The following is a 20,245-nucleotide window of genomic DNA, read 5'->3' as shown; positions in this document are numbered from 1 at the left end:
GGTGTAGGCAGGCGGCTGTAGCTCTGATTTGACCCCTGGCCTGGGAACCTCCATATGCTGCAGGAGCGGCTCAAGAAATGGCAAAAAGACAAAAAAAAAAAAAAAAAAAAATCCATTACTCCAAAAACAATTTAAAGAGGCCTTTAGCCTCTTCCTGCCAGTTGTCCCTTTGTAGAAAAGTCTTTTTTTTTTTTTTTCCTGCTTTTTGGGGCAGCACCCATGGCATATGAAAGCTCCCAGGCTAGGGGTCGACTATGAGCTGCAGCTGCCGGCCTATGCCACAGCCACAGCAACACAGCTGTGACACACACCACAGCTCATGGCAATGCTGGATCCTTGACCCACTAAGCGAGGCCAGGGATCGAACCTGCATCCTCATGGATACTTGGGTTCGTTACCACTGAGTCACTGCCAGGAGCTCCTAGAATAGTCTTAACCTCACACCTGAAAGGTGATACAGCCTCGATGATGAGAGAAACAGTAAACATTTCTCTGAAAAGCAGCTACTGCTTCTTTAAGGAAAGAGACTCTATGTAGAATAACAATAACATTCTTTTAGAAAAGATACTCTTAGGTAGAGTAACAGTAACATTTTAAAGTGGCATTTTAACCTTTAGAAATAACATTTTCAAATCACCAGCTAGTGGTCATACTGTGTTTTCCCCCAAAGCTTTATTCTTCATTGTTTTGGGGCAGTTTTCATAAAGACTCTGCCAGTCAGCTTTATGTTGGGGTCCTATAATTACCAAGTTGTGTTTGGCTCCAGATTGGGAGAAAGTGTGGTAGGGAGCGTAGGGGAGAAAAAATTTCTCCTCTGTCTTTGGGTCTCTGGTTGGGTCCAAGAATTAAACTGATGTAAGACAGATTAACAAGAAAAGCATAAGCGTTTTGCTGAACTTTGCATGTACTTGGGTGTCCTCACAAAAGAATGAAGACCCAAAGAAACAGAGGTGAACATTTTTATACTGAATTGGACAAAGAAGTAAATTATGGAAACGTGACAAGACAAAGGAGCTTGGGCTAAGGCAGTTAATGATGGGAAAGGAGCTAGGAAGATACTGGATAGTTTAACAAAGCTTATTTGTATTAGTTTTTCTTGGCCTTGACTCTGGTGATAAGAATGTTGCTTTCCTTCTGTTGCAGGGAAGGCATCTTCCCAAAGGGACATAATTTTATCTCTGCTTTCACGAAGAAGAAGGGGGGAGGTCAGAGTGCCCTTATACCACCTGCCTGTGTCAAGTGCCTTTAGCTCAAAATAATCCTTATGTCAAAGTGGCATTTTGGGGGGTGGCATATTCTGCCACCTTTTGGGGACATTGTCTACTATTCAATATTCACCTGGCCCCCTGAGACCTAAGAACAGCTCATGCACTACCCTGTGTTCCACCTTTTATCTGCTTAGATAAATGGAGAAACATGGGCTCTTTTTTGTTCTCTTTTGCTTTTTGAGCTACCACTGCCTCATCTGTAAATGAGGATAATAATAGTTCATGTCTGGTAGCATTGTGAGCATTAAATGAGACGAGGCAGATTAAGTGATGTACTGAGACGTGCTCAGTAAATATTATCGTGGGGGCAGAACACTAATTTCCCCTCCACCTTTCTGGGTTCTTGGCTGAGTGAGACACCCCTGTTATAAAAAGACAGATTAATGGGAGAAAAGCAAGCAGAAGTTTAATATCAAGTACGCCTCCTGTAGCATGGGAGATACCCAGGAAAAACTGAGTAACTCCAAAATGGCCCATGTCGGTACCTTTGTTGGGGACATGGCTCGGATCGTCAGTGTCGGAAAATGAGACACATGAACACGGGGAGATCTCGACAAGGCGCTTTACTTCTGCAGAAGGGCGCGGGTGCTCAAAAAAGCGCACATAGGAAGAGACCCTCCGTATTTATCCCTAACGCAGGTGATGTACCTGTCCCCTTCCCATTGGTCAGGTCACACTTTCTTCTTGGTTGGCTAATTTGAAACAAGTTGTTACTGGGAGAAAAGGGAAAGAGGAGGGGGGTGGCAGGAAGGCGGTTCGGCAGGAAGGTGGTTCAGCCAGAAACCAGAGCAAAATGGAGTAACCAAGATGTCCTTTGATAAGAAAGACATTATGTTACTTTCCACACCTTAAATACCATCTCCTGCTGAAATGTACCTGTCGGGCTCGGGTTGGAGGAGTCAGTTATGGGAGGTTGCCAGGAAAAGCACAGTAAACAAGGTGTGCCGTTTTAAGTGGTTGCCTTCTGCAGTGATGAGTTCCTAGAGATTCAGCGTCCTTCTCTTCCTGGTACTGGAGGTACACCCTTGCAAATGGAGATCTCCCTTTTAAATATACATGTCTCTTACAAAAGGGTAGCTTCTCAGTTTTCAGAGCTTCACCTGTGTCTTCTGTTTCTGAAAAATAACCTGCTCAAAATAATCAGAATGTCAAACACATTTTGGGATGGTATCTTTTGTTCCCCCTCAGTATGGAAAACAAACAAAATGGGTTGCCGCTCTAGCGTCTCTTCTCTTTGTAGCTTGAAACTTTGTTTGGAAGTAACCCAAATCCAGATAATCTGTATTTAAGTACATCAAGGAAAAAAAATAAAGAGTCTTGGCTTGCATTTAAGACAATTTGATTTGAATTTTCATGCAACCCAAGTTGGCAGGGTTAACGTGCTCCAGCTGAGAGGCCGTGCTGTTGCGTTCTGGCAGCCCCATATGCAGATGCTGTTATATTAATCACAAAAGAAAACCTGATTAACTGGAAGTCCTTTAACTGTCAGTGAGGCAGCTGCTCTAGCTCTGAAACAGGTTTTCTTCCTCCCTCCTATGGTCTCCAGTTTTTAATCTCTTCTTTAGAAAACTGCTAAAACTGCCTGGTAGCTCCTTGAGAGCCCCTGGCTAGTTCAGTCAACTTTTTGATCTCTGATTATGGGAGTCCAGGGAGAGCTTGCATAATTGAATTCACGAATAATTTAAAATAAGAACAACCAGACCAACCACCCATCTACCTCAGTTGTGTTTTCTTTCAACAGTTAAAACCTGATGGAGTCCTGGAACTTTAGAATTGGAAAGAGATGTTAAAGATGATCTAATCCAACTCCCTTAGTTCACAGATGAGAAATCCAAGGCTGAGAGTGAATTGCCAGAGTCACTGGGCCAGTCACTGGAGCAGCCCGGGATCAGACTTCTGCCTCTGCCTCTGGCGCTCAGCTCACTTCCTTGCTCCTCCCTCACCGAGCCATTTGCCAAGAGAAGCCAGGAGTAAAACGATGTGGTTTCGGCTTCATTTCTCTCCATGCTCTTGTTCCAATCTCACAGACACGTTGAAGAACAATGAAAAAGCTAAAGATGAGGGGGAGAAGCAAGGGCTTGGATAATGACTATTGAAAAACAGATGGTAAAATCGAAGACCTTTTCTCAGTCCAGTGGGTGGCACTCGGAACCCTCGCAGAGTGCGTGGGAAGGAAGACTAGAACCGGGGGGGGGGGTCAGCCCCCCTCCCATTGCACTGGCTTATGGTTGACTCTAGTGGGTCTATTTGTAGTCACTGTTTCTGTCACTGCAGAGATGGGAGTGTAATCATTTGGGTCAGATGCATAATGGGGTGTGTCCACTGTGGATCTGGCCGATGCAGCATAGTTTACTGGCTCTCCTGTAGTTAGTTGACAGTGTCTCAGAGGTGTCTCCCTCGGGTCCTGAAAAATGGTTAGTTGGTTTTCATTCTCTGATATCCGTCCTCCTAGCAGCAGCAGTAACAAAGCTCACTTAGGCTGTTTTGTTTTGTTTTGTATTGTTTTAATGTACCAACTTTTGTTATAGGAGTTATGAAGGTTGTCAGTATGAACTTACACTTAGACACCCATCTGAGATCTGAGGAGGCCTGAGAAAGGAGGAAAGATAGGAAGCGTAGATAAGAGTGAATCTAGCTGGACTTCTGACTGCTCAGGCTGAGTCTGTGGCTGGTAAGTTCTGCGAGGTGAATGGGGAGGTCCTATTCTGTTGTCTATCTCTACTCTCCATGTTGAGTTGAAGGAGGTTTTTAGGAATGACAGTTGCTCCTAAAATGTCCATAGTGGTTACTGGACTGTTCATCATGGTACTGGACTTTCCTGAGTATTTAGTAGAACCACTTATGTCTTTCTGTAGACAGTTTCCCACTACATAAATAGATTCTTACTCAGAGCAAACGAGGGTAGAACATAAAGCACTCACTATTTATTCGTCATTGTGTTGGGTGTTGAGGATCCAGAGAGAAATATGATGGTTCTTCCTGCTTTTGATAATTATAAATAGACTGTATAAGGGAGCAAAGTTTGCCACCCCAAAATGTGTCTCTTTGGTATGAGGAATACTTGAAGCTGGTTGTTTTATTTATTTTTATTTTTTGCTTTTCAGGGCCGCACCTGTGGCATATGGAGGTTCCCAGGCTAGGGGTCGAATCCGAGCTGTAGCTGCCAGCCTACACCATAGCCACAGCAATGCCAGATCCAAGCCATGTCTGTGACCTACCCCACAGCTCATGGCAATGCCAGATCCTCAACCCACTGAGCAAGGTCAGGGATCGAACCCGCAACCTCATGGTTCCTAGTTGTATTTGTTAACCACTGCGCCATGACGGGAACTCCCTGTTTACCAAATATTTATTCTCTTCATTCTTCCTAGGAATTGCCTTGCTTCCCTTTGAAGACCTGCCCCCCATCCCCTTCTCCTTAGTCCAGGATGACATGTGTACCTCATTTTACCCGTGTTTGGAATCATTCATGTTTGAATTCCCCATGTGTACATAATTAAATTTCATTTTCTCTTAGCAATCTGTCTCATATCCATTTAATTTGTAGACCCAGCCAGAAGAAACTAAAAGGGTAGGGGAAAATTGTTTTTCCTCCCCAGCAACTGTGATAAGTTTCATTTGGTTGTGAACAAGATATGAGGGGACTCACCTTGCCCACTGCTACTTGCCAAGTGCTCACTCATGCAGTTGACTGTGTCCCTTTGCTTTGCTTTTTTAAATTTTTTGAAATGATTTTTATTTTTTCCGTTACACTTGGTTTACAGTCCCTTGCTTTTAGATTATAGGTCAAAAATTAGACTGGTCAGCTGGTGTTTTACTCTTTTTTTTTTTTTTTCCTTTTGTATTTTTAGGGCCGCACCTGCGGCTTATGGAGGTTCCCAGGCTGGGATCTAATCGGAGCTGTAGCCACCGGCCTGCACCACAGCCACAGCAACGTCAGATCCGAGCTGCATCTGCAACCTACACTACAGCTCACGGCAAGGCCGGATCCTTAACCCACTGAGCAAGGCCAGGGATCGACCCTGCAACCTCATGGTTTCTAGTCAGATTCGTTAACCACTGCGCCACGACGGGGAACTCCTGGTGTTTTACTCTTGTGCTTAATAAATACATTGCATGCACTGGATACTCAGTTAACATTTTGCTTTCTCATTTTTTTCCTCAGAGAGTAGATTTCCTTGTTTCAGTGTCTGGTGTTGCTGACATACGTATGCAAGCCAGGTGATGTACTTACAGGCAGACATGAAAGGAAGAGCTTAATGTAGTGCATAAAGAAATCTGGGTGAAAGCCAGCTTCTTTAAACCTTTTGGTGCTGCCATTTGTGGAAGACGAGGAGGTTTGAGGATTTGAAATAGTAAGATTGTGGCAGGATAGGTAGAGTCTAAAGTAGAACAACCTCTTAAATGAATCAGGCCTCTCTTGCTTCAATTGCATGAACAAGACAAACAGCTTATGAACGGTTTAATGCAGCTTGTGGTTAAGTGACTAAAGCAAATACTGTTTCAGTTGGTGCCACCCTAAATTTCAATTAAGATGTATGCATTTGGCTCAGAGATGGGTCTTCTAACAGCGTAAGAACTGTGCGCCTGTGCTTTTCTGATCTCAGACATGGGCAGGCACTGGCACCGAACAAGTTGGGGAATGAGCTTGTTCAGAATCTGAGCGTTCCACTCAGCTAATTTTTGCTTCTTTTTCCCAAGCAGAGGTTCTTTCTTATGCTTTAGGAAGCCTTTTGTTTTCTGTTGAGTATCATTTGACCTGTTTGTGGAAGCTTGCAGTTCAGATGCATGTGGTGTCCTGCAAAGATATTTCTGAGATGGACCCTATCTCTTCTTAGATTTTCCTGGACTTTATCCTCACAGGTAGCTCTTTCCTTTCGTCTTACTCAGGGTCTGTCTCCCATAAACTGTGAAAGAATACAGTTTGTTTAGGAGGTATTGATCTTAATCGAGCATCCAGTGTTGTAAGGAAACAGATGATTTGGCAGCTGCAGTGCCATCACCAGCTTTCAGTGAGATGAACTGGAAAAGATTCTCGAGCTTTTGCACACTTGAGTAACACTTTATTTTGATATATGTGCATTTAAAATTAGTTCACACATGTAGTTATAAAATATATAGTAAATGAGGAAAATAAGCTAAAGCTGCATGTGGTAGAGACATTCAAAAGCAACTTCATATGTTCAAGTATTAAGTCTTGTGTCCCAGGGAAGGTTTTCTTTTTTTTTTTTTCTTTTCTTTTTTTGCTTTTTTTGGCCGCGCCCACAGCACGCAGAAGTTCCTGGGCCAGGGACTGAACCCATGTCACAGCAGTGACAATGCCAGATCCTTAACGCACTGAGCCACCATGGAACTCTGGGAAGGTTTTCACTTTGACAAGTTTCATCCTTGGACTCATGTGCCAGTTGGTACGGTCTTTTCTGGCTTTGTCAACTTAGTGATCTTGTGATTGAGTCCTTGCAAACTCCTTAGGCTTTCCCTCCACTGGTTGAAAGGGGGGGGGCGGGGAGGGTAGATCAGGTCACCGCCACCTTTCTGGACAGACAGCTGTTGGGATGAGCCAGAGAGGGGACTCCTGTTTGATATCTGAGGAGCCTTTTCTGACTGGGGTGTTTCCTGATATCTCCTTCAACCCAGAGCCTCCTAGAAATTTCTTTTCTAGGAGCCTGACATCCTAAGGGGATCTCCGCGTGAGTCTCTCTCTACCCTTCCTCACTCTTCTCTCTGTACTCCTTTCTCCTCCTCCACCCTCCCCTTCCCCACCCAGGCCCGCTGAGCTGCATTTCCTTCCCACCTAAGGAAGAGAAGTACCTCCAGCAGATGGTGGACTGCCTCCCCTGCATCTTGATCCTCGGCCAGGATTGTAATGTCAAGTGCCAGCTGTTGAACCTGCTCTTGGGGGTGCAGGTGCTTCCCACCACCAAGCTGGGCAGTGAGGAGAACTGTAAGCTCCGGCGTCTCCGCTTCACCTATGGGACTCAGACGCGGGTCAGCCTGGCGCTCCCTGGCCAGTATGAACTAGTGCACACACTGGTTGCTCACCAGGGCGACTGGGAGACCATCCCTGAGGAGGACCTGGAGGTCCAAGAGGACAGTGAGGATGCTGCTCATGTTTTAGCCGAACTGGAGGTGACGATGCACCATGCTCTCTTACAGGTACCAATCTCATACTTAACGCAGTTGCACACAAGCATACCAGCTTTCCTTGTATTTGTGCTTTCTTAGAAGGTAATTTGGCATTGTATACCTTGGGCTCTGAGCATCAGCCGATGGAGTCAAAGGAAGAGGAACTAAGAAGCTGAAAACCAGACAAGGCCATAGCAGTGGCCTCCCCTGCCTCTGCTCCCACGCTGCCAGGCCCTGGACAATTTGCTTATCCTCCTTTCTGAAACTGAAGGAATGTGATACTTGCCTCTCAACATACTTTTACAGAGTAATTATGATCAGGGTTAGAAATCGCTTTCTAAATTCTTAGCAGGAAGGTGTTGCTAGAATTGTCTTTGGCCTTCCCTTTCTACAAGGAACAACAATAGGATCCGGCATTGTCACTGCTGTGGCTCAGGTCACTGCTGTGGTGTGGTTTCAATCCCTGGCCCCAGAACTTCCATAGATGCAGCCAAAAAAATAAATAAACGAATATAAAAAGAACAATAAAATGATTAACATTCTTTTTTTTTTTTTTGTCTTTTTAGGGCTGTACCTGCGGCTTATGGAGGTTCCCAGGCTAGGGGTTGAATTGGAGCTGTAGCCGCTGGCCACAGCCATAGCCACAGCCACAGCAACGCCAGATCCGAGCCAAGTCTATGACCTACACCACAGCTCACGGCAATGCCGGATTCTTAACCCACTGAGTGAGGCCAGGGATCAAACCCACATCTTCATGGATGCTAGTCAGATTCATTTCCGCTGTTTCCCTATGATGGAAACTCCGATTAACATTCTTATTAGAGTTGAGAACAAGACGAGAACTTGTGAATTTTTTCTTAGACCTGCCATTATTTACTAAGTGGACAGATCATGTCTCTTGGTTCCTAAGGGACTTTGGAATGTGAAGACAAGTCTGGCTCAACATAAGGAGACATGGAGATTCTATCATCTGGAGAGTAGCTTTGCTTCTCTCTTGAAGTAAGCGCCCAGAGAGAATATAGGTCTTGTGGCATTTCCTAAAAGATCAAGTTCTCTATCTGGTATTCAAATTTCCATTTCTCTCTCTCTCTCTTTTTTTTTTTTTTTCCGGCTGCACCCATGGTATATGGAAGTTCCCTGGGCCAGGGATTGAATCTGAGTCACAGCTGCAACCCAAGCAGCCATAGCTGCAGCAACATGGGATCCTTAACCCACTGTACCATAGAGGGAGCTCCCTCCACTTATCTTCTGTGTGAGGCTTCTTTGCTATTGAATAGCTTAGGCTGGGCTATACGATTAGGCCGAATGCGGATCAGCTGAGGATATGACTACGTTGGGGGTCAGGAGCCGGCAGGAATAAAAGAATGCAGACATGCTCGAAACAGAGTCCACCACCTTGGTCAGCTGTGCCAGGAAGAAAGGGCTAGTTTGGCAGGACTAGGAAAACCGCCTCCTCTTCATCTTTTCATTTACCCCTGTTCCAGAAGGCTTGATCTCTTAGTCAGTGAATGAGTCCTTTTGTGTGGCCATGGTCTATGATACTGTAGAAGTAGAAACTGTCATCTCATTTCCTTCCAGAGCCCAGATTTCTTTGATCTCAATAAACATTAGAGGGGCCAGCATTTTCTCTCAGCTCAGTTTCAGTGGTGGCTTTCCTCTGTTTGCAGACTAAGAGCTCGCACTTCTTAGCTCCAGAACCATGTCAGAGGTCTTGGGTAACTGACAGTAGCTCTGACAGTGATCCTTGATTTTTGACTGAGGCTGCTCAAGTTGACCTGCAAACGTCTTCATGATTCATAAGTATTTGATCCACACACAATCTCTCTGTAATATTCTGCTCTGGTCTACTTCCTTCCGTTTCCAATAGCTCAGGGGTTTTCAAGCTTTTGAAGATTTTAATTTACTCTAAGAAATAACATTTTCGTCAGAACCCAGTAGATACATTTGGAATAAAGTTTCATGAAACAATACTTGCAAAACACACTGATATTTTCTTCCCTATGCCATTTGACTTCATTAGAAAAAAAACGAAGCAATGGTTAACAACCCACTAAATTTACTATCTGACCTAATACATTGTGACCTGCAGCTTAAAAAACACTGTTAAATAGCTGAAATGACTGCTCTTGGGGGGTGATTTTTCCTGTTCTTGCCTTTTAAAAGCAATCTTGGCATGTGAACAATGCCACCCGTAGGACAGATATTATTTGATTGATTTCTCTATGTCTCTTCGTTTTACTGGTTTGAATTTTAGCGCTCATTTACTTTTTTGTCCTATGAATTGAAGTGATCAAATCACAGAAAAGAAAATGAGAGCCAACCCCCAAGTGCACACCTGAGCACATGTCTTACTGGTGAGAGTTCCCTGTGCTGCTCCTGATACAGGTAGTAAGCTCTCTGACTGAGGTAATAAGGAGCCTACTTGGCTAGGAAGTTGAGATACCTCATCAGCTTTATCTGTGCACAGTTGAAATATATATTCTCTTTCTTGAGAAATATTCTTCCCTTTTCATGAATTAATCCTTTGGCCTCTCGTGTTCTGTTTCATGTGGTTTGTGAGGTTTCCTTAGCCAGTGTTTTTCTGATCTTCTTTATACTCCAGTGGTTTTGATGTGGAAACAGCAACGGACCCCAGCGTTTCTAACTTTAGAATCTCTTGATGCGGAGCCTCAGAGGGGCCTTTAGCAACCTTTGTGGAGCTCAGGCCCTGCTCTGTCACTGTAATCAGGCTCCCGTCTCCACTAGATACATCAGGGATGCTCAGCTTACTGCTGGGAGCATTTCCTAGCTACCTTGAAGATTTTTTGTGCCAGTGAGGAAGATCTTTTTTTTTTTTTTTTTTTTTTTTTTTTATAGCTCCAATTCTATTTAGGACCAGAGAGTTAGCTCTAAACAGCCCTTCTCTTTGGTTTGAGAAGGGGGTGGTTTAGAAAGGAAACATTTAGCTAAAGGAAACCAAGATTGAATTAGGGGAAATGAGATGTTCATTTTTAACTGTCAAATTATTTAAGCAGAATTTCCCCTTACCCTCTGGTACAATGGTCATTCTTCTAATATGTTGCTTTAAAGTCCTCATAAATTAGCCATTTTCAGATTATTCCAGAATAGCCCAACTCCAATGGGCCCACAGTGCTTGGTATTCCCAGCCTTTTAGCTCTGGTTTCCCTGAGATTCTCATGTACATACTTCCGCTTCCTAACCTTCACCCCCTTTCTGGTACGGACCTCACCTCCTTTTTTTCCTTTTCTAAGTCCAGGGGAACACAGTTGTCTGCTTTAGAGTTGCCTCAATCTAATGTGTCTGGTACATGTGTGAGTGTGTATGTGTTTTTTCCTATGAATACCCATGAGAAAAGGAATGAAAAGAAGCAGAGATGATTAAACTTCCTCAGCCTGGAGTGGGATTCCTGCATCCTAGCAGTGGCACTTCATTTTCTTTTTTTTTTTTTTTTTTTTTTGTCTTTTCTAGGGCTGCACCTGAGGCATGTGGAGGTTCCCAGGCTAGGGGTCGAATTGGAGCTGTAGCTGCCGGCCTACACCAGAGCCCCAGCCACACGGGATCCAAGCCGCGTCTGCAACCTACACCACAGCTCACGGCAACTACCGGATCCTTAACCCACTGAGCGAGGCCAGGGATTGAACCCGCAACCTCATGGTTCCTGGTCATATTGGTTAACCACTGAGCCATGATGGGAACTCCTGGCGTTTCATTTTCTATGGCAGTTACATAGCTCTCAGTTTTTTCTTCTTATCACCTGTTTTCCCCACCAGGTGTTTTCCAGCCCTTTGGACAAATGCGCATGTCACCTGGCAGCCAGATTGCCACACATGTTGTCATGGTTACTGGCTTGTGGTGAGGTCTGTTAAGGTGTATTTCAGCGAACTAAGATAAACTGATGTTTTTCAGGAAAGATCTTATGACTTGCAAATAAACTTATATTTTTACTGTTTTGAATCTAACCAGTTGGAGTAATAAAATTTTCTCTTAAGAATCTTCAGTCAGTAGCCATCAATGGAAATAATCTATTTTTAATTTCGTACAGACATTGACATTGATCTTTTTTATTTTTTCATTTTTTTAATTAAACAATTTTTGTTGAAGTATAGTTGATTTATATGTTAGTTTCCAATGTATAGCAGAGTGATTCATATGTGTATATATATATATGTATAGAGAGAGAGAGAGAGAGAGAGAATGTATGTATGTGTGCGTGTTTTCATATTCTTTTTCATGATGGTTTATTATAGGGTGTTGAATATAGTTCCCTGTGCTATACAGTAGGACTTTATGGTTTTTCTGTTTTATTTATAGTAGTTTGTATGTGCTAATCCCAAACTCCTAATTTATTCTTCCCTCAATCCCTTTCCCCTTTGGAAACCATAAATTTGTTTTCTATATCTATGAGTCTGTTTCTGTTTCATAAATAAGTTAATTTGTGTCACATTTTAGAGTCCACATGTAAATGGTATCATATGGTATTTGTCTTTGTCTTTCTGACTTATTTCACTTAGTATGATAATCTCTAGGTCCATCCATGTTGTTGCAAATGGTATTATTTTATTCTTTTTTGTGGCTGAGTAGTATTCCATTGTGTGTGTGTGTGTGTGTGTGTATATATATATATATATATATATATATCACATCTTCTTCATTCCTCTGTCTTGGCTGTTATAAATAGTGCTGCTGTGAACACTGAGGTGCATGTATCTTTTCAAATTATAGTTTTCTCCAGATACATGTTCGGGAGGATTGCTGGATCACATGGCAATTCTTGTTTTTAGATTTGTTTGTTTGGTTTTGGCTGCACCCACAACATAAAGAAGTTCCTGGGCCAGGGATCAAACCTTCACTACAGCAGTGACCTGAGTCACAGCAGCAACAATGCCGGACCCTCAACCCACTGAGCCACCAGGGAACTCCTATCTTTAGTTTTAAGGAACTTTCATATTGTTTTTCCATAGTGCTTGTACCAATTTACATTTCTACCAACAGTGTAGGAGGGTTTCCTTTTCTCCACACCCTTTCTAGCATTTGTTACTTGTAGACTTATTAATTGATGGCCATTCTGACTGGTGCGAGGCGGTACCTCATTGTAGTTTTGGTTTGCAATTCTCTAATAGTTAGCAGTGGTGAGCATCTTTTTCATGTGCCTATTGGCCATCTGTATGTCTTCTTTGGGGAAATATCTATTTAGGTCTTCTCCTATTTTTTGATTGGGTTGAGTTTTTTTGCTGTTATTGAGTTGTATGAACTGTTTGTATATTTTGGAAATTAAGCCCTTGTCACATCATTTGCAAATATAGGTCGTCTTTTTGTTTTGTTTATGGTTTCCTTTGCTGTGCAAAAGCTTATAGGTTTGCTTAGGTCCCATTTATTTTATTTTATTTTTTAATTAAAAACATTTTTTTTGAGTGCACCTGTAGCACTTGGAAGTTCCTGGGCCAGGGATCAAATCTAGCTGTAGCTGTGACTTATGTCACAGCTGCAGCAATGCCAGATCCTTAACCCACTGTGCCAGGCCGGGAATCGAACCCACACCACAAACAACACTCGATCAGCGGGAAGGCCTATATGTTTCTTTTTGCTTTTATGTGTATTGCCTTGAGAGACTAACCTAAGAAAATACTGTTACAGTTCATGTTAGAGAATGTTTTGCCTATGTTCTCTTCTAAGAGTGTTATGGTGTCATGTCTTATATTTAAGCCTTTAAGCCATTTTGAGTTTATTTTTGTATGTGGTGTTTTCTAACTCCCTCAGTTTACATGTGGCTGTCTAGCTTTCCCAAAGCCACTTGCTGAAGAGACTGTCTTTTCTCCATTGTGTATTCTCACCTCCTTTGTCGAAGATGAAGTGACTGTAGATGTGTGGGTTAATTCTGGGCTCTCTATTCTGTTCTGTTGATCCACACAGACATTGATATTTTAAATTTCTCAGTGGTTAATGCTTTCACAACCTGGAGTTCCCGTTGTGGCTCAGTGGAAACAAATCCGACTAGGAACCATGAGGTTGTGGGTTCGATGCCTGGCCTTGCTCAATGGGTTAAGGATCCAGCGTTGCAGTGAGCTGTGGTGTAGGTCGCAGATGTGGCTCGGATCTGGCGTTGCTGTGGCTCTGGCGTAGGCCGATGGTTACAGCTCCGATTCTACCCCTAGCCTGGGAACCTCCATATGCCATGAGTGTGGCCCTAAAAAAAAAAATTATTTTTGATTTTTTTTTTTTTGCAGGATTGTTTCACAGCAGAATAGGGTGTGTGTGTGTGTGTGTGTGTGTGTGTGTGTGTGTGTGTCTTTGTCTTTTTAGGGCTGCACCCACAGCCTGTGGAAATTCCCAGGCTAGGGGCCGAGTTGGAGCTATAGCTGCTGGCCTACACCACAGCCACAGCAACACCAGAGAGGAGCCACGTCTGCAACCTGCAACTCATGGCAACACTGGATGGATCCTTAACCCACTGAGCGAGGCCAGGGATCGAATCTGTGGCCTCATGGTTACTAGTCAGGTTCATTACCACCGAGCCACAATGGAAACTCCCAGCAGAGTAGGGCTTTTACATGTAGCCAGCATATCCTTTTTAACGTAGAACAGCAGGATTGTTAGGATCCTAGAAAGCATGTTGTTCCTCCTTTGTTCTTCTTTCAGAACTTCCCTAACATCAGCCCAGACCGTTGCTGACACAGGGAACCATCAGTTATTTTTGTTTTTATTTATTTATTTATTTATTTATTTGTCTTTTGGCCGTTTCTAGGGCTGCACCGGAGGCATGTGGAGGTCCTCAGGTTAGGAGTCTAATGGGAGCTGTAGCTGCCGGCCTACACCACAGCTCACAGCAACGCTAGGTACTTAACCCACTGAGCAAGGCCAGGGGTCGAACCCACAACCTCATGGTTCCTAGTTAACCACTGAGCCACGACAGGAACTCCCATCAGTTATTTTTAAACATAGTCTTTATTGTCAAGCAGATTTACTTCTTGGCTTGGTCACTTAACTGACTGTGTGACTGGTGCTCTGTCCCCTCACTTGTAAAATGGGAGTGATAATCTGTGTGAGACTTAAATGAGAGACGGTGTGTAAAGCACCTAGCACAGTGCTTGGCACTTAGTAAGCCTCCATTTGAATGAATTCCTCAGTGTCCTTGAGAAGAGGATTTCCTCCTCTCTCAGTCACCCATCCCTTCCCTGACAGCCATCCACAGTGGAACTCCTTCCTGTCAAACTCAAGTCCTTCTGGTTCCAGCTTACTTATAGTTACTAATTCTTCTCTAGTTAGAGCTAAAGTTCTTCATAGTTATTATGAAGTACTTTTCTAATAAAATGAAAAAAGAGGAGTTCCCGTCGTGGCTCAGTGGTTAACGAATCTGACTAGGAGCCATGAGGTTGCGGGTTCAATCCTTGGCCTCGCTCAGTGGGTTAAGGATCCGGCGTTGCCGTGAGCTGTGGTGTAGGTCGCAGACACAGCTCGGATCCCATGTTGCTGTGGCTGTGGCGTAGGCTGGCGGCTACAGCTCTGATTGGAACCTAGCCTGGGAACCTCCATATGCCGCGGGTGCAGTCCTGAAAAGACAAAAGAAGAAAAAAGAGAAAGGTGTTCTAAAAAGGTAAAAACTATAAAAGTTAAAGTCATCAAGTTAAAAGGTTAAGCTTCTCTTTCTTCCTTCTTCTCCATTCTACTGTTCTCTCTTGATGGTCTAGTAAGTGGTAAGAGAAAAAGGCTTCACATTCCTAATTCTGTTTGTATCTGTGGGTGCCTGGGTGTTCAAATATCCACAAGGCAGAATGCATAGAGGCTATTCATTCTTGTCAACTTCTCTGTTATCTGATTCATCACAGTTTGAAATTAGATAGTTCTGATCCTTCAGGGCTTCATGCTTATTAGTTGAGACGCAGAGCCTTGCTTTGCGGTATTTGAGGTTGTAAACATATTTTCAGTTTTAGCGTGATAGTCTCATGCTTTCTCTGGCTAGATGAAGGGCTTCGGTTGAGAATCTGATTTTTCCCCAGTCTTGGCCTCTGAGTTACCACTTCTTACTTTTACCAGGTAGGGAGATGAGCTTGTACCCATTCTATGCTGACTGCTGGGATTAAGCTCTGGGTTGGCACAGCTGCTTGAGGCCTGTTAGAGCTTGGAAACCAGCTCAGTCGCACCTCCCCACTGGAGTGTTTGTACCAAGAGTTAAAGGTATTTCCTACAATGTAACAAGAGTAGAAAGGTATTTCCTTAATGTGTAATTGACATTTAAGAGTGATAGTGAGTTTAGGGAACTATATAAAAATGAGAAAGAATCAACCTTGTGTGAAAACATGGCCCTGGCGTTCCCTTGTGGCACAGCAGGTGAAGGATCTGTCGTTGTCACTGCAGTGGCTTGGGTTGCTGCTGTCTGCTGTGGTATGGGTATTTGATCCCTGGCCTGGGAACTTCCACATGCCGCAGGTGCAGCCAAACAACCACCACCACAACAAAAACATGGCCTTAGGAGAGAGGGCATGGGAAGAGAAGTGAGAGTGACAGCAGGTAGAATACGGAGACAGGCATTGGAGTTCAGGCTATGGCAGTTGCTGAGGACTCTTCTATATTTATGGACTTCTTTTCTGTGTGATATAACGAGGCTTTGGAACCATAGTGAAAATAAAGATATTTATGACCTGAGTACATAACTGTCTTCTGTTTGAACCTTCAGTTATAAGATAAAATCATCCTTAGCACATCACCTAGTTTTGGTAATGTGCCGTGAGCCTGAAAGTTAGAAGTCCTCAGTAAGAGGCAGTATTCTTAGGAAATGGTCAGGCATCAGTGACTGAGCCATTTCTTCTTGGCATTTAAGATAGTGTCATTTTACATAAAAAACAAAGCCAAAGAGGTAAATTTCTGGTGTTTGCAGAGTAGCAAACTCCTTTCTAATGCATTCTCTTACATCTTGCTGAGAAAATTGATGGTAACATACCAAACTCTGTAGACTCCATAGATTTGTGCAGAATATATTCTAAAAGAGAAATCTCTAGGAATTTGCTGTGATTCAAAATAGGAGGAATACGCTCATGATTCCCTAGGATTCTTTTGCCTTGATTGAGTTAGAAGCAAAATGCTCACTCACTGCTTCATTCTTGGAGTAGATGCAAACTGCAGTTCCAGATAAATGTGTGGGATATGGGGTAAAAAATAGAAAATTTTACATATGATGATTTAAAATGGTTTTGAGGAGTTCCCGTCGTGGTTCAGCGGAAATGAATCCAACTAGGAACCATGAGGTTGCGGGTTCAATCCCTGGCCTTGCTCATTGGGTTAAAGATCCAGTGTTGCTGTGAGCTGTGGTGTAGGCCAGCAGCTGTAGCTCCAATTCGACCCCTAGCCTGGGAACCTCCATATGCCACGGGTTTGGCCCTCAAAAGACAATAAAATAAAATAAAATGGTTTTGAGCAAGTAGTAAAGGCATCATTTATTCATGCAGTAATTGCACATTTTTATTTACCGGATGCTCACTAAGTGCCAGACACTGTTCGGGGGCCAGGAAGGAATACGGCCATCCAAGAAATAGTCCAAGATCAGTCTTCCCTCTCGGGTGGCCATAGTAGGGTCCATAACCGGGCTCATCTTCCCTGTTAATTTTTTCTTCACTCCCCGTCTCTAGGAGACAGTGCTGGCTTCCTTTTTTGTTTATAACCGTCAGGCATGAGTCATCCCTCCGCTGTAAGTATTGCAGAATTACATATCACACTTCAGTCTAATTTGTACTGCCGCTAGGCTCTCAGCCAGCAGCTCTTTTTGCCTGTCTTCCACCAGTCGTGATAGAACAGTGAGACCAAGTGCCCAAGGGAATTAACTGCGTAATGGAGAAGAAAGAGCATGGTACCTGTTGTCTATCCATTTTTGTTTAGTACGGATATATTTAGAAGACAACTTCTTTAGGTGCCAGTGTATCAGGTAGTACCTGCCATTAGAATCCGTTTGAGGGGAATTTTTTTTTAATTGAAGTGTAGTTAGTATACAATATTATATAAGTTACAGGTGTACAACATAGCGATTCACAATTTTTAAAGGTTATACTTCATTTATAGTTAGTATAAAATATGGGCTCTATTCCCTGTATTGCACAATATAACCTTGTAGCTTAATCATTCAATGCATAGTACCTCATAATCCCCAACCCTTATCTTGCCCCTCCCTCCTTCCCTCTCCCTACTGGTAACCACCAGTCTGTTCTCTATGTCTGTGAGTCTGTTTCTTTTTTGTTGTAGTCACTAGTTTATTTTAGTTTTTATTTTTATTTTATTGTATTTTAAGAACATTTGAAGTTGCTCTTCTCATTTTTTATTTTGTTTAGCCTTAAACTTGTCAAACTGCTTCTTTCTTTGAATAGCATTTATCTTCTGTTTGATATCTGGCTGCACTCATATTGGAAACTAATGAAAACTACTTCTTAGTGACTCCACTTTAATATTATAGCCATACAACTAAGATATTTTGATTATAAGCCTATCTGTATGCCAGATAAACTTAAGGAATGCTTAATGTGTCTTTTACAGAAATTGTGTATATCCTGATGTACTTTAGTTGATAAAACTAGAGGCAAAGGACCAGAAGGCTAACTTCCTTAAATTAGACAAAAGGAAAAGGAAAAGTTTTTCTAACTACCACTATAAATTAAAAAAATCTTTCTTTCAAATTCAAAAATCAGTTTTCTCAACTGTACAGTGAATTCTAATTTGAAGTTTTTACTCCTACTACTTCACTTAGGTGACCTATAAGTTTGTTTAAACAATAATAATAAAGTACTTTTCTGTTTTTTTCAGAATAAAAAAATTAAATGATGTGTTGAAGATAGTACTAAAAGATACTTCACCTTTCGAATGCAGCTTCTGCATCAAAAATCTATAGGGATTTTTTCCAATTAATTTTCAAATTTTCCTACAACTTCTGATTAAAAAAAATTTTTTTGAAACAATTTGAATGAATGCTCAACAAATCAAAAACTCACTCAAACTCCCTATTACCATATTCATCAATTTTATCAAGTCCCCAAAATGTGTTCTCTATCAGTTTTCTTGATTATGTCAATAATATGGAAACATTTTTAATATTCCAGAATATTTAGTTGCATCAGTTTCCCACCAACATACAAGTGATCTAGTGATATTTATATTGGCCATTTCCATTGGTTGGCAGTAGGCTCTTCCACTAAAGGCTCCCGTGGCTTCTCCTGCACCACTTTTCTTGCCAGACTTAGTTCATTTTCAGCCTGAAGAATCACCTCTTCTATTTGGTCACCCTGAAGTTGCTCTTCTCATTTTTAAACATCTGATTATGCTTTAACCATACCCAGCTTCTCATTTGTAATCTGTTCTGTATACTTTCTATATGCTGCATTTTTAGGGATTTGTCCAAAAAACATCAAGAATCTTTGTATACGATATTTTTAGCCTCTCATGTGGAGTTTCACATATAGCCAGTACCACAAGGCCAGTGGTCTTCTTCAGCCACCCCTCCATGACAGCCTATTTTATTTTTTAGATTCCACATATAAGTGATACCATACAGTATTTTTTCTCTCTCTGACTTATTTCACTTAGCATACGCCCTCCAACTCTATCCATGTTGCTGCAAATGGCCAAATTTCATTCTTTTTTATGGCTGAGAAGTAGTCCATTTTACTACTCCATATCTTCTTTATCCACTGAATCCATTTATTTTTAAATGAATGTACACCTATGAGCAAATAAAGTCAACTGGCCCTTACAAAGGATACTGATTCTACAGATGGACCTAGCAGCTTAGGATAATGGTTCTGTTGCACACAGAATGGTCCTTTGAGGAAAACCTGGGAATTTATTTTAGAATTTTTTAAGAAAATTCATCAAATAAACAAGCAAACAAAATTCTTCCTGTAGACTTTCTAAACAGCACTTACTTTGGTGTAAATATTTAGGCTTTCTTCCCCTAATATGTCTATAATAAGCTTGATTGATTCAAATCTTTTAAAAGATATGTATTTAAGGGAGAAGAAATTTTTAAAAATATTTTTAAAACACCTATGATCTTCTTTTCTTCTTCACCTTCTTCTCCTTCTCCTCCTGTTCCTCCTCCTCTCCTCCTTCTCCTTCTTCTTCTTTTTTTGCCATGCCCATGGCACGTGGACGTTCTGGAGCCAGGGATTAAACCCGAGTCACAGCAGCAACCCAAGCCACGGCAGTGACAACACTGGATTCTTAACCCACGGTGCCACCAGGGAACTCCTCTCTTGTTATAACTTTTCTTGAGATTTTCCTCTAGTCTGTTTAATTATTATATGTAATTAGAATGTTGCCTTTAGGCAATTGCATGCTCTCCTCTAAACCTTAAAAGTTCTTACCCACTTTTTGAATGTGCCTCATGAAGTAATTCGTGTTCCAGTATTGTGACTCAGGGTAGTGAAAGGGGGCTTGTTTTGAATAGCAGGGTGACTATCAGACGAGTCTTCCAACCAGAAAACATTCCATGCAATTCAAGGCATAAATGAAACAGCAAATTTCTTCTTGGCCTTGGCTTGGATAGAAAGTAGGTGGATTTGGGAGTTCCCGTTGTGGCTCAGCGGTATCAAACCCGATTATTATCTATGAGGATATGGGTTTGACTCCTGGCCTTACTCAATGGATTAAGGATCTGGGCTTGCCTTGAGCTGTGGTGTAGGTCACAGACGAAGCTCAGATCCTGCGTTGCTGTGGCTGTGGCGTAGGCCAGCAGCTGCAGCTCTGATTGGACCCCTAGCCTGGGAACCTCCCTCCATATGCTGCACGTTTAGCCCTAAAAAAAGCAAAAAAGTAGGTGGATTTATATAGTGTTTGCTCAAATTACAAATGGTGAGATGCTAAAAGCACTTTTAGCT

General features: G+C 42.3%; 1 protein-coding gene and 1 pseudogene across 3 annotated transcripts in view; one reads left to right on the top strand and one right to left on the bottom strand.

The window, feature by feature from the left end:
- The window catches only part of DSTYK (dual serine/threonine and tyrosine protein kinase), a 58,975-nt gene that overhangs the window by 14,787 nt on the left and 23,943 nt on the right, over window positions 1-20,245 (top strand). For 2 of the 3 annotated variants that reach the window (XM_003130102.5, XM_021063274.1), the window contains exon 2: window positions 7,036-7,424. In XM_003130102.5, the coding sequence (XP_003130150.2) occupies window positions 7,036-7,424 (389 nt within the window). Of the gene's footprint in view, window positions 1-3,796; window positions 3,940-7,035; window positions 7,425-20,245 lie in introns of all 3 variants that reach the window. The other variant, XM_021063275.1, reaches the window with a different exon arrangement.
- Window positions 17,304-19,471, bottom strand: LOC106504938 (annotated as a pseudogene).

Source organism: Sus scrofa, chromosome 9, assembly GCF_000003025.6.
Source record: "Sus scrofa isolate TJ Tabasco breed Duroc chromosome 9, Sscrofa11.1, whole genome shotgun sequence".
In the NCBI taxonomy this organism is placed as follows: Eukaryota; Metazoa; Chordata; class Mammalia; order Artiodactyla; family Suidae; genus Sus; species Sus scrofa.
Note: the sequence above shows the minus strand (reverse complement) of the source record. Positions and strands in the feature narration are given on the sequence as shown.